The sequence below is a fragment of the Rhagoletis zephyria genome, unplaced genomic scaffold (assembly GCF_001687245.7).
Source record: "Rhagoletis zephyria isolate East Lansing unplaced genomic scaffold, Rhagoletis_zephyria_1.1 Rzeph_scaffold_00021, whole genome shotgun sequence".
In the NCBI taxonomy this organism is placed as follows: Eukaryota; Metazoa; Arthropoda; class Insecta; order Diptera; family Tephritidae; genus Rhagoletis; species Rhagoletis zephyria.
The window spans coordinates 780,184-795,512 of record NW_016157105.1 but is presented as its reverse complement, the minus strand read 5'-3'; the positions used below and the strand labels follow the sequence as shown (position 1 = coordinate 795,512).

General features: G+C 36.5%; 1 protein-coding gene across 4 annotated transcripts in view; it reads right to left on the bottom strand.

The window, feature by feature from the left end:
• The window catches only part of LOC108362068 (uncharacterized), a 608,307-nt gene that overhangs the window by 135,038 nt on the left and 457,940 nt on the right, over positions 1-15,329 (bottom strand). For all 4 annotated transcript variants that reach the window (XM_017614914.1, XM_017614908.1, XM_017614923.1 and 1 more), the window contains one exon: positions 6,350-6,606. In XM_017614914.1, the coding sequence (XP_017470403.1) occupies positions 6,350-6,606 (257 nt within the window). The remainder of the gene's footprint in view (positions 1-6,349; positions 6,607-15,329) is intronic.

The following is a 15,329-nucleotide window of genomic DNA, read 5'->3' as shown; positions in this document are numbered from 1 at the left end:
ACCCGAACGCACTTGTGCACAAGGGTATATTAATTTTGTTCACGTAACGGTTGTTTGTAACAGCCAAAACGAATCGAGATAGATATAGACAAATGTATACATATATGCTCAGAATGAATTATGCAGCTAGGAACATGAAATTTCGCACCATTTTCACTCATTATTAACAGAATACATACAGCGAAAATAACAAGGATCGGGTGACTATAACATATATGTATCTTCCATACATCTGATTGTTCACACATGGGATTTTACTGTAAAACTCCTTTATTTGAACAGCTAAAACCGATAAATTTCGTAAGATATTTTATAAATAATAATACAAAATCTACTGAGAAAATCGTCAAAATCTATGCTGTATAAGCTTTATCTCCTATACCACTGATTGTTCAGATACCAGTTTTTGCGATATATCTCCTTTATGTAGGAAACTAAACCCAACAAATTGTGTTACCGGTTTACATACCGATCACATAGCAGTGAAAATCACTTAGATTGGTGCTAATAGGTGCGTTCGTTTAAAATCTCCATCAGAAACCAACCAACTGCCAAATTCCGGCGCAATGTCATCTGTTCTCTCACAAGAGAGAAATATCCAAAAGAGTACGCGAACAGAAAATTTGCAGAAACTTGCAAGTTAGACGAACAGCTGATATAATTTTTGTTTACATACTAAAGTGTAAAATTTAAAACATACGAAAAGTCATCGCAAAGTGTTATACTGACACAGTTTATTGATTAAACAAATAACTACCTATTTCTTACAACGAATTTTTTACAATACGGGCAGCCTTTTTTTTAAATATTTTAGTTTTCGCTAATTTTTTATAAAAATATGGTCAATTCTACAACAAAAACCCCAAAAATCAGAGCGCCGAACCTTGTGCAAAATTTAAGAAAATTCTGCCGGTATTGTAAAAAATTCGCTGCACCTAAACTTTACTGTATATCTTATTTAAGTTAAGTACGACAAAAACTTTCGAAATGTTTCATATACATATGAGCTTAAAAAGAACTGAATTTACTTAAAAATCAATATGCTGAAATTTAGACAAGTAAGACAAAGTGAACTAACATTTTTACTTTAAAGCAGAACGCACTTTTGTTTTTTTACTTACTACTTAAGTTTAATACTACTACTACTACTAATGTGGTTTATAAATTTTTATACCCGAACGCACTTGTGCACAAGGGTATATTAATTTTGTTCACGTAACGGTTGTTTGTAACAGCCAAAACGAATCGAGATAGATATAGACAAATGTATACATATATGCTCAGAATGAATAGAGCAATCGGTTAAGCCATGTCTGTCTGTCCGTCCGTCTGTCCGTCCGTCCGTGTACACGATAACTCGAGCAAAAATTGAGATATCTCAACGAAGTTTGGTATGTAGGTTTCTGTTAATCCAAGGTAGGTTGGAATTGAAACTGGGCGAAATCGCACAGTAACCACGCCCACTTCCCATATAACGGTAATTTCCAGAAATACGAAAACTGCGATATTTTAGTAACTACTGAAGATTATTCACTCAAAATTGATATTTACAATAAGTTTTAGACGAAAAATAAGAATATTATAAATTTTTGGAAAATGGGCGTAGCCACGCCCACTTATGGTTACATGTGTATATCTTGGTAACCGCTGCACCAATGTCTTCCGAACTTGGCACAGTTGTTGGCCTTGAAACAGCATTCTAAATGGCCGAAAATTGTAAAAATCGGACAATAACCACGCCCACATCCCATATAACGGTAATTTTCGGAAATACGAAAACTGCGATATTTTAGTAACTACTGAAGATTATTCACTCAAAATTGATATTTACAATAATTTTTAGACGAAAAATAAGAATATTATAAATTTTTGGAAAATGGGCGTAGCCACGCCCACTTATGGTTACAGGTGTATATCTTGGTAACCGCTGCACAAATTTCTTCCAAACTTGGCACATTTTTTGGTCTTGATACAGCATACTAAATGGCCGAAAATTAAAAAAATCGGACAATAACCACGCCCACATCCCATATAACGGTAATTTAGAGAAATACAAAATCTTCGATAAATCAGTAAATATTAAAGCAAATTTATTGAAGATTGATGCTTGCAACAATTCTTTACCAAGAAATACGTTTATGGCAAAATTTTGGAAAATGGGCGTAGCACCGCCCACTTATGATCAAATATGTGTATATCGGTAACCGTTCTACCAATTTGTACCAAACTCGGTATTTTTATTGTGCTTGCTACGTAAAAGCAAAACGTTGAAAATTATTGAAATCGGACTAAAATTACGGCAGCTTTTCATATAACGGTAAATTTCAGAAATGCTTGAAACTGCAATATTTCGAAATTTAAGGACGCTAATTTCCTCAAAATTGATACACCCCGGCTTACCATCTAGCGGTAGCTTTCGGCTCCACCCGAACTTAGACTTTCTTACTTGTTAATAAATGCGTTTAAACATTTGTGATGGTATTGTCCTTCCTTCAGCCGATCGTATTTAAAATAAAAGGGAAATGTTTCGACAAGCTTGATTAGAAATATAGATCTAAGGTGACGAATTTATAACAGGTTCGGAACTATAAAAAATGGGTGCATATCGAATTAGATCTCATCTGTCGAATTTGGAACTGGTTCGGAGCTAGAGCCAAAGGGATGCAACGGGGAACAATTGACACTTCCCAGGACATCGAAATGTGAAATTCGCCAGTCGCTAGCATGCAAAAGAGAATTAACGCGTACTAGTCATGGTTCCAAACGCACTAGAACCGAACCAGTTCCGCACTAGTTCGTTTCCCTACAGGGAATGTACTAGAAGCGCACCAGTTCAGAACTAGAGATTTTCCCCACAGGGAATGGTCGGCATACTACCACATTCAAACGATTCAATAAGTGGGACTGTGTGCATTGCTCACCCAGTAAGAGCCCTATCCATTAACTAATGCGTTATATACGCCTANAAACGAAAGCACTTGTACGGTTGTGTTACGGGGTTTTCTACAACTGTAAACAATTTTCTACCTATCTCTAAAGCTGAGTAGATTCAGTTTAGTGAAGTATTTTGCGTGCCATTTTTCTGTAGATATGTGGTCAGGTGATTCTGAAAGTAAAAACGAAAACGTTCCTACAGTGCATCGGTATCGAGAGAGAATGGATACTTTCTTCATGAGAGACGCAGAATTTGTGGAAAGGTTCAGACTGAATCGAGAACACTGTGAAACTGTGCTTGAAGATATAGGCCCAGTAATCTTGAATAAAACAATTCAATGCTACGGTTTCTTAAAATTTCTTTAACTTTTTTTTAAATAATGCAACTTTTTGCAACATTATTGGTTTTGGAGCCATATTTAATTAATAATATATGTTTTATTTTTCACGGCAAGTGCTATACGTTCGCCGAAAACAAATGCTCGTAATAGAGCTCTTGTTAATAGGGACATGAATTCCGATACGATACTATGTCGATATTTTTTCCATTCGATACCGATATTTTTTAATCGATAGTTTTCAAACGATATTTTTTGGAATCGAATACCAGAACCCTTGTATCGTATCGAATCGCAAAGGTGCATTACAAAGTTAATTGTGTGAGTTTTGGCCACCTCTGGCGTAGAGCATAACGAATGAAAGACTTTTGGATTCGTTCAATTCTGTTAATATGACATTCATAGCATGGTCGCCAGCAAGCAATAAAAATGAATTAAACTATATTAAAAGGTTAGTTCTTTAATATAATCTCTACCTTTCGCAATGTATACATAATACAAAAAAATCTCTTTTCCTTATAATTTGCAACTCGATATCGGTAACAACACTGTTTGCATAAGACGCGTGAGCGACTTATTCTCTTCATTCTGTAATCGTTTACCAAAATTGAAATATGTGATTGTGTGAGTTTTGGCCACCTCTGGCGTAGAGCATAACGAATGAAAGATTTTTGGATTCGTTCAATCCTGTTAATATGACATTCATAATATGGTCGTCAGATGAAGACAGCGTACTCGAGCTTAGAACGAACAAGAGAAGTGTATAGTAGTTTTATGGTATACGGATCAGTGAAATCAGAGCTAAGTCGTCGGATAAATCCGAGCATTGCATATGACTTTGCAATGGTATAATTTAAGTGGCTGTGAAAAAGAAATCTGGCATCAAAAATTACTCCTAAGTCAGAAAATTCACCAATGGTTGTAAGCTGCGAGTCACCAATGAGATAAGACAAGACATGATAACACTTATTTGTATTTAATTTTAACATATTTTTGGAGCACCAAGCAACAACGTTATTAAGATCAGCCTGTAGGTTGATCGAGTTTGAAACATTTGTAATCAGAGAGTAGAGTTTCAAGTCATCCGCATACAATAAAAAATTTGAAAAGTTGAAGCAACTGGATATATTATTGATGAAAATCACGAAAAGTGGGGGGACCCAAAATACTCCCCTGAGGAACACCAGAGGATGCGACGATGGTATAGGAGTACACATTATTAACTATAACAACACAATTCCGTGAAGAAAGATATGATTTTACTCACGATAAAAAAGCTGAATGAAAGCCTATGCTAGCCAATTTTGAAATTAAGATTGAGTGACTGACTGTGACTGACTTTGTCAAATGCCTTAGAAAGGTCCGTATACACCGTATCGACTTGGAGGCGGTTATTAAATGCAGTTAAACAGAATTCGGGAAAAACAGCTACTTTAGTAAGAGTGGACCTTCTAGGCATAACACCACGCTGATTAACAGATATTAAAGGACTAACAGCAAAATATACTTTTTGTTTGACAATAAACTCAAATAATTTTGATATCGTTGATAATTTAGTTATTAGCCGATAGTTGCTTATATCGTTTTTATTTCCACTTTTGAATACACTCACCCTGTTCAAGAGATTTATTGAAAATCAAAAAAAGTGGATAGGCAAAGGCAGAACAATTCTTCAACAGGAATGACGATATCCCATCAACATCGGTTTGAGTTGAAGATTCGATATGCCAGATCCTACAAATTGATCTGCACCATTCCAAAGCGGCCTCGGCTGCCCTTCTTCTTCGCCTCAGCACAAAAGTTGAGGGCTTGATTCTAGTCCAAGAGCCTTGAATCTTTAGAAACAAGGTTTGCTGACTGAACTCTGATGCCTACCAGGTTGTAACAGCTCCAGTAGCAGGTCGGATCAGAGCTTGCATTCTGATTAAAAAAGTATATTCTTATTTTTTACTCTCCCAATACATCGACGAGGACACTGTCTGCATAAGCGTCCAGCTGAAGGAGAGCGTCATCTGGCTGGCAACAATCTACATGGCCCACGACAGCCATGTTTTTCCACCCTACAGACTGGAAGAAGCTGTGAAGGAAGCAAATCGCAGGAAACTCCGGTCATAATAGGGGCAGACTCTAATTCGCATAACACGATCTGGGGCTCAAGCGACACCAACTCTCGAGGTGAGTGTTAACTTGACTTTGTTCTTTTATATAATCTTACTGTGTGTAACCGCGGGCCCGACCCCATTTTTTGACCTCTATTAGAAGCGAAGTGCTGGACATCACCCTTGTTTCGAGCGGTTTGTCTGATCAGATAAGGGACTGGCAGGGGTTCAAAGAACACTCTTTCTCTTACCATCTCTACATTAGCTTTAAGCTCAATTTTGATCGTGCTCCTTTAACAGCATATAGGAACAAAAAGCGAACCGACTGGGCAAAGTATAAAAATACGCTGTCGGTCTCTCTACAATCAATACATATCATATAAAATCACTTTAACCTTTATCAGGTCTTCGCTTCGAAAACGACGCAAAAGCTGAACAACTTTTTTATTTTTATGAAAGCAGGCGGCTTGAAATTCACTCAATTTCTTTACTTTGAAACGCTCATTCATTTTATTAATTTAAACTATTTTTCATGCTCAATTATTTTTAGTTTATTAAAAAAGTTGCGTTGGTGACCCTCCTACGTCATTTTCGACGCATATGGGACTACTTTTTATCTAGAATTTTTAGAAATTTGTTTCGTATGCAGTTTATAACCCATTTAATTTTGGTGCAATAAAGTGCAAATTTCTAGTTTTGTTGAATAACATGCTTACTACTGTTTGTTGCTTCCGCTAAATAGGTGCATGTCAACGTATGCGTTAAGTGTATAGAAAATATGCTTATTTAAGACTGGAAGAGAGTACAAAATACACCTTTCTCGTTAAATAAATAAAAACCAAGATTTTTTTTTTAGTTTTTAAAGTGCATGATCTCACTCTATCTATTGAATACACTGAGTACCATATGCGTCGAAAACAACGCATTAGGGGCGACATTGCAAGTTTCTTAAGAGCAGTTGAAGTTTAAGATATTTACCTCTTTTTTCGATACACTTGTCACTGGGTGGGTGGGTTGTATATCGATTTCAGCATCGATTTCTGATATCGTATCATTAAATCCATTAGGAATTGTGGTACCAACGTTACAAGAACCTTCCATGGCTGACACCTGCGTTTCAGAATTAAGAGAGTGATGTTTTTGTATCAAAACGTGGCCAGTCACAACAAATATACAAGCGAGAACTCCTACTAAGCCGGCAATCAGTAAGTATAAATACAATCGCTCCTGGTTATCTGTAACAAAGAAAGCAGTTAACTGAAATCAATGCATAAGCTAAAGAAGACTTGTAGACTTGATATGTAAAGTGTGGTTACCAATTTTAAACGAGCTATTAAATTTGTTTACATATTTGTACTGAACATCTATATGTAGTATGTATATTAAGTTCCGAAAGTAATGCTGACAACGGGCTCGCTTATTTGCATAAACAGCCTTTATTTACATTAACTCATGCATTTTTCTCTTTCAAATGCACGAAATTTTTGGGAATTAACTCGGAGCAGGGGAATTTTCGATGGCAACACTGGTAAAAACGGCTAGCTGTTGTCTTTTGTACAAGTAACCAAACAAAGACGCGAGTTTGTCGTCCGGGGTAGCAGATTGGTGCAGAGTGGTGTGAATTGCGTGCTACAAGCCTGTAGCTGCCAGATCTGATCCGCGGTTGGAGCGATTGCCACACATTTTTTTGTTTTTATTATTTATTTAATTTTTATTTTTATTTTTTTTTTTTATATATCTTATTTTCATTTGCTTTATTTTATATCACATTTTTTATCTTACTATTAGTTAATTTAAATTTTTAGAGTTGAATTTTATTAAAATATCAACAAAAGCTAACTAAACGCAACGTTAGAAAATACATAACGCATAAAAAAATTAGTAAAATCGAAATAAGAAAAATTCTACAGGCCGTGAGACTCGTTTTAAATGCCAGACACCTCGGGAATGCTTATGCAGATTAACTAGCACACAAATGCGCATAATAATTTTGCCGGCAGTAATGCGGATTAATGAACCGCAAGTTCGTGGGTTCGAGTCCCAGACAATATGCAAAGGCCGAAAACCATGAAAGGAGTATGAACATTTTGAACTCTGAACTTTCTCAGGATTTTCAGATTTGGGTTGTGGAGCAGTCAGCATAAAATTCTATTAAAACATCGTTTCAAGCTGAGTACCTAAACCCGCAGCATCTGAAACAGTGGAGCTGCATGCAGCCTTAGCTCTCCACTGTGAAAAGATATAATTACATCGAGAATCGATTAATCAAAGCTTTCTGATTTGATTTTTCCTTTTCAAAAGCGGAGCTGATCGGTTTCACTAGATATAAATCTTTTATTAATGATACTAATTAATAATAACTGCACAGGTCAACTAAAAAAACGTTTTCAGAGGAAGGCAATAACATTCTACGTATTCTATTCAGTGTTGCCCTTTTGATGCTTTTGGAGCTACATTAAGCTCTTTATATTATATTTAGCTCCGAAAATTTTGCTTTAGCTTCTAGCTCTTTGCTTAGCTCTTTTCCAAATTATCTAGTACTTTTTAGCTCTAGAAAGTTTTAGTTGTATTTGGTCATATATTAAAATTACAAATCTGTAATCCCATTGCACAATTGTTGAAAAAAATATATTTAGCTTTGGTGATCTTAGCCTGTTTTCAATACCTTCATATTATTCTATTTCTCGCGGGAGTACACAAACTATACCGGACAGTAATTCGAGCTCCGATAAGCTGAGACGGTGTATTTTCTCTCAGGCGGCCATGGTAGAAAAGGAAAGCCAATTCTTAAGCTTTGGTGAAATTACAACTTTCGAAATGCAGTGGAAAAACCTACATTTGTATTGGAGAATAAGAACCACCGAAGAAAAACCAATTTGCCTATCAACCAGGCAAATCCACTGAGACTGCCAATCATAGTCTTACGAGGAAAATTGAAAAGGCCCTGCAGTCTAAGAACATAGCCCTTTGTGCCTTCGTTGACATTACAAGCGCTTTTGACAACACGCCATACGGGGCAATAAGAGATGCCCTGATATGCAAAAAAATAAGTCCATCATCAAGAATTGCGTGCTTTCCATGCTAAAATGAAAGCAGATTATTACGGCGTAAGGAGGCACGAAAGAATCTATTACATCCACAAGGTAGTGCATTCTCTCCTCTCCTGTGGACTGTAGTTACAGATGAGCTCCTCTTCCTACTGAACGACCGCGGCTTCGAAACACAAGGCTATGCGGCCGATCTGCGTAACAAGGCTGCATGACAGGCACCTAAGGATCATCTATTAATGCTACTTAAACTACTGTGGTTCCGTTTACCCGGAGAAAAATTTTATCCATGACGTAATTTACTCTGGGCGGCACTGGAATCTGTCTTTCAAATGAAGCAAAAGACCTGGGGCAAGGAAAGGAAGTATCGATACCTACTAAGTTCGGGCTAAAAGTATCGATACCTACTTGCACCTATATAAGAACTGTTTATATAAGAAACGCTTTCACACATCTATGAATTTTTGTCAGAATAACTTATGCGGCGATCAGTTTTGATTTTAGAAGAATGGTACTTTATCTTTTTAAGACAAAATTTAAGTTTTAAAATATGTTTTACTAGGATGGCCTCGCAAAAAACAGGAAAAAAGTGCATAGCCCAATAACTGGTTTTTTAAAACCCCCACAGAGTTTTGTTAACAGAACTTGCTTCTTTTTTATATACGTCTTTTATTTGTTATAAATAAATATTTATTTTGTACAAAGAGAAAGCGATTGAGATAAAAACAACTATTTTATAATTTATTTCATACAAATTAACTAATTAATAAAAATTATCTGTATTATAACACTGGTGAACACCATTTTCGCAGAGTCGCAATGGTTTATTTCTGAAAGAAGTAATAATGTTATAGTGAAGTGCAGGCATTCATATGGCTAGCTTAGAGTTAAAAGCTGCTAGGTCCATTTGTAGAAATTTTACAGGGAAGGAAAAAACTTTTCAAAACATTTCCTTGAAGAATTTTGCAAATTAAAAGATTTATAATTTTTTGTGAGCTTATCGAATTTTCTGTGCCTCTTTTGGACTAAGTAAATTTTCCTTTAATTGCATATAAACGGGAAGAAATAAAACAAGCACGTTAGTTAATCCTTTTGGAAATATTGCGCGTTTAATTTACCTCGCTTACTACATTCAAACATGTATTTTTACAAAAAGTGGACTTAGCAACTTTCCACTTTAAGCTAGCGATATTGTTAAAAAGGTCTTTCTTTGTAGAACTCTCTTTTCATTGGCATCTGAACTGCATAAAATTTTTAACTATTCACAATTATATTTAGATTGAAAAATAAAAGTCCGGGAATAAAATTGTCACTCAATCGAGTTTCGATACAAGTACTTTCATCAGATACCTACTAACTACTCGATTCAAAACATGTTTGTGAAGCTGGTAGTCACCTACGAATCCTTGGCATGGTGGATTAAAGCAACACAAAGATCTGGTATTACATTCAACAATTTTTAATGAGCTTGAGGCCGTTTTTAATGAAAAACTTATTGTGGAAAAGCAACATTAATGTGAAAAAATGGTAGAAGTGATAGCTATTCCGGAAATCATCAGCCTTTTTAGCGCTGAAGTCCCACACAACAACATCAAAACTTGTGAACGACTGCCTAAGCACCCTAAATGCTCTTGGAATCAAGATGACAGTATTAATGACTGAGTGCAGGGACATGAGGACCACGATGGCAATGAACAGGCGGACCGCCTAGCAAAAACGGAGCTACCACAATATTTCATGCCCCGAAACCAGAACTGTAAAACTGTGAAATCATTTAAAATTTTAATCATGAAATATTTACAAGTAGGATTTCATTCATTTTCCTTTGATCTGGTAGTGGGGCTTATATTTTTTTTCAATCTACAATCATTCAAAAAAAAAAATTGATTTCACACAGTAAGGTAGTAAGTACCTGAACGAAAAACTGAGCATGCTTCCAGATGAATGAACACTTTGCTATGTGTGCATTCTCTAATCCAGTTCCATTCAAATTTTATACTCTAAGAAAAATATGTAAGTTTAGATGATGGAATAATGAGGTGTATGAACTTTAAAACGATATTGACATAGTGTCGCGTATCAATGCACAGCGGCCACGCGGGCTAAGCCATGTCCTACGAAGGAATGGTTGTGCTTGGACTCCTCCACGCATGAAACGCAGCTTGATTCACATGAACATATTGTACAAATTTATAGTTTAGGTTGTTTAAAAACTGAGTGCGAAATGTTCCAAGACAATTAGTATCTACATTTTTCTTCTTATAAAGATTGGAAAATCTTCAGAACATGAAATAATCAAGCATAGCAACCATCAAATGATAGCAGCTTTTATCACTCAGTCCATGGTTTATCCACATACATATAATGTCCTTTTTTAAAATACATATGTGCCCATTTTCGCGCGGCCACCCTTCATGATCAGTTTTTATTTGTAAAGAACGATATTCCCATTTCCTAATACCAGGCGCTCATGCATGTGAAGTAACAAGTTTTCTATTTCTACGTACAAAATTCTTTGTATAAATTTTTAAATTTCCAAAATTTTACTTTGTACAGTTCAAAGGCTTCTACAAAAAATATTTATTTAAAAGTTCTACAAACAAATTTATACATATAGAAAGCTTGCTACTTCATATGTATGAGCGCCTGGTATTGAGAAATAAAAATATCTCTTTGTACAAATAAAAATTTAGTTCGTTAAAATTTACCGCAAGTTTCCTTCAAAAACATGCAGTTGGTTTTAAACAGCATTAACAGAATATCCAAAGCTGGTACGTACTTCTGGTCTTAGGTAATGCTTTACCAAATTGTAGCAGTAGTAGAAAAGCAGAAGTAAAACGACTATTTTCTCCTATAAATATTTTCTTCAAGGCATATTTTTTCAGTGTAGTACTGAATGATCAAAACTGTTTGCATTCAACCAAAATTTACAATCACGATGATTGCGAATAATTTTGTTACATTCACATTCTATACTGAATGGAACGCTGCCATTCAACAACACATTACGTTTGTTTTTGTTTCAAAATAATTTAAACCACTCAGGAATGAGGTTTTTTTTATACAGCCAAACAATCAAAATTTTGAAACGAGTGCCAAGTGAATGCAGATCCTACTGATTCAATCATTTTACAGCTCTGCCCAAAACCCTTTTGTTGGTCCACCAAATCAGACTCAAAAGAGATCATAAACTAGTGGGTGGACAAAACATTCCATAGGCGTGAAGATCCAGGGTAAAGACAAGCTAAGCGGCTGATCTGTCTATCACAAGAAGCTTCAAAAAAGCTCGTAAATCTAGGCAGGAACGACCTTCGAACTCTCACTGTGTACCTCACGGGACCTCACCCCTGCAAAATGAAGCTTTCAGACCAGAGATTGGCAAACGATGCTGTTTTTGTGACTCTAAGCCTGCTCACATTAAAAACGGGGGATAAACGAATACCAGGGGCTCTATTCTGTAACTGTGAGAAAATGTAGTGTACACCGAGTGCAAAACTCACAACCAAAAACTTACCGACTAAAATTCAGTGAGTTTTTCGGAAGAGAAGTGTACACAATTTTGACAGTTAAAACATTCTCACACATGCTGAATCGCAAAATGAGGAAGTTTACATAATTTTGACAGCTAAAATTCATTCTCACTCTTCCTGAATCGCAAAATGAAGAGTGCACACAATTTCCAGTGTACACTTGAAAACTCACAGTTACAGAATAGAGCCCATGCCCAGTGCTTGCAAATACCGCCACCATAAGTCAACGATACTTATAACAGCTCATACTGATATTGACTTCGGCAAACCAGTATTCCGAGTGAACGTACACGAAACCAGCAACCGCCGTATTAGATAGACTGCCGAAAGCACGGTACTGCATTTGGACGGTTGCCGAAAGCATGAGAGCTCATTTGGACGGTTGGCGAAGGCAAGACACCGCAGTTCATTTGTTGCAGAAGTCGTTTGACTTGTTTCTGAAAGCCATTTCATTTGTTGCTGAAGGCAAGTTTGATGGGTTGCCGACGTCATGAAACTGTATTTCAAAAACAATTCAACGGCATTTCCTTTTTTGAAATGAAGCATTGATATGTACGTACATACATACGTACGTACGTATGCACATTCCTCACAACTAGCCTGCCAACCAGTGATCGGACTTCTACCACATTGTGGTAGATCTGCCACTTTTTTGAGCATCTACCACACAAAGTCTGAAATCTACCACATATTCGCGTTTTTGAGTAATTTTATTTTCACTTGGCATAATTTTCTTAATTTTAAGGGTAACATTTGTCCAACACTAAATACTAATAACGGGCAGAATGGGAGGATAAAATAAACTGTAAAATAGTAAATTTTCTCAATATTAAATTTTTCGACAGGAAACGTGGTTTTATTGGGTTAAATTGCAAAATATATGATTTATAAAAAGAATTAGCAGCGAAAATGTTAAAAAAGGCGATTTTTGTGACAGTATTAGCAAATTTCAGTGCATCTAAAGTTCCTAAAGCGTTGCTTACTTTTAATTGAGAATTTTCAAAATCGGCAAATCCCAAGTAGCTGTTTTTGGAACGTGCCACAATTGTTCACTACATCGTGATATGATATAAAGAAAAGCTGGCAGCACTCCGCAAGGAAAACTTTAAAAATATTTTCGAAAAATATCTTGATATGGAAGGAACTGCTTTACACTGTCAAGGAAAAAAGAAATGCCAAAACTCAACGCAATTTTTAGCAACTTCAATCTTGCACTTTATTATACTAAAATTAATTTTTGTTAGATTCTAATTAAAATGTTTGCAATTTAGGTGAAACCTTGCAGAATTTTTTTAATTTTTGTATAAAGTTTGATCCAAAACCTGAGATCTACCACATTTTTTTGAAATATACCACATTTTTTCCAGATTCTACCAGACAAATTTTTTTTAAAGTCCGATCACTGCTGCTAACACGCTCTTGGCGCCTGCAGTGAGTAAAGCAATTGAATGGTAGACGCGCTATAAATACATACATACATACGAGACCATAAATTACCCTTTACTACATTCGTCGTGCTTTCGGCAACAAGTCAAATGACTTTCAGCAACAAGTCAGATGACTTTCAGCAATAAATCAAACGACTTCTGCAACAAATGAACTGCGGCGTCTTGCTTCGCCAACCGTCCAAATGAGCCCTCATGCATAGTTGCCAACTTGGTGCTTTAAGCACTAGATTTAGTGCTTTTTGAAAATTAAAACGCCAAAAAAAATTGTTTGGTGCCTAGTGCCTTTTTTAGTGCTCTTCTTCTGAACTCAAATTTCTCATAGATAATTAAAACATTAAATAATTTGAAATAGTTGAAGGTTGAAGTTTTTGGTGCTTTTTGAAAATCAAAAGATGACAACACTGCGTGTACGTATACAAGCGAAAGAGCAGCGATGAGAACACGACAGCAAGCAAAATTAATTAGGCACACTCAAGAATGATAGAATACAAGATTGCGCCGATTGCAGCAGAATACGTGAGAGTAATTTTTGCGTGACGTCACCGTAGCGTTGACAACTGAGAGCGGGAAATAAAACTGCTGTCTAGTGATGTGCTAGATTGTCGGTACCCAATACTTACAAAAGGTTTGGGTACCCAATACTGCCTTATCGGTACCCGATACTGATTCTTTACGCCATTATATGCATTTCAAGTTCAGAGAAAACTTTCATTACTAATTTATATGATGTCAGCTAAAACACTTGAACTTATCGCAGCAGAGAAATATTATTTTATCAGTTTTAACCATAGTCGATCCAAGGTTCAAGAAAAATACTTTGACGGATGAGGAAGCCTTTGCTTCGAACAAGTAAGAGTTTTTCTGCATTATGGCCTCGAACCGACATACATATATACATCTTTCATTTGAATCAGTATTAAAAGCTCTATTGGCTCCTACATTCGGGTTTTGATAGGTGAGTCTCCCCTGAACCGTTTTTTCCATATTTTTGGCCTATGTGCGCTTTTATTGGTACCGAGTATCGAGAGTATTGGATACTTGAAAAGTATTGACTCAGCACATCACTACTGCTGTCATCTCGACTGTGACGTCTACAAAACAGTTGATTATGTCAAATTCACTGAGAGCCGATTAGCGGTATCGCCATCGGTGCCACCTTCTGTATTCTAACTAACTTTCTTTCGTTGTGAGCGGACGTGTTTTCACTGTCGCGGGGTGCGCGCATTTGATAATACGTTTTCTTATACATCTTTAATAACTCTATTGTTTACAATGTTTTGCCCAAAATGCAATGAAAAAGTTGATCGCTCCGGCGTTCCTAAAATTGCGTGTGGTGACTGTGGTATCTATTTTCATGCCGCTTGTGCAAGGGTTACTGTTGCTGATTTGGATTACATGAAGGCGAATAACATCAAACATCGATGTGATCCATGCAATGTTTTGCGCCGGCAATCTCTACATCTGCAGCCATTGCCGGGCGCTGCTTCTGGAGTTACAGCGGATGGTGCTGCTGCGTCTGGATCGATGCTAACTCCACAAGCAGCCAACAAATCCTCAACAGCGTCACAGAGCAGACCAAGGCAAGCCACCAACAACGGCCAAAAACAACAACCACAAAAGTCAACGAACAAAACCAGCGTTGATGCTCATAAAAATGCTAATGAGCAAAGCAGTGTGCAAAGAGACAACAACACCAACGCAAATAAAACGGAATCTAACCAGCGCCCTCAGCATGGCCAAGTTAAAAGTGATAGTGTGACAAAGGAGATAAATTTGCAGTTGCTCTATGATGAAATTCTGAGTCTGAAGAAACTAAACTCTGATTTCCTAAACGTAGTAACGGAGCTTAAAGAGGAAAATTTGAAACTGAGCGAGAGAGTGTGCAAACTCGAAAGTGTATTGAACTGGCGAGAACAGCAACTTTTAAGCAGCG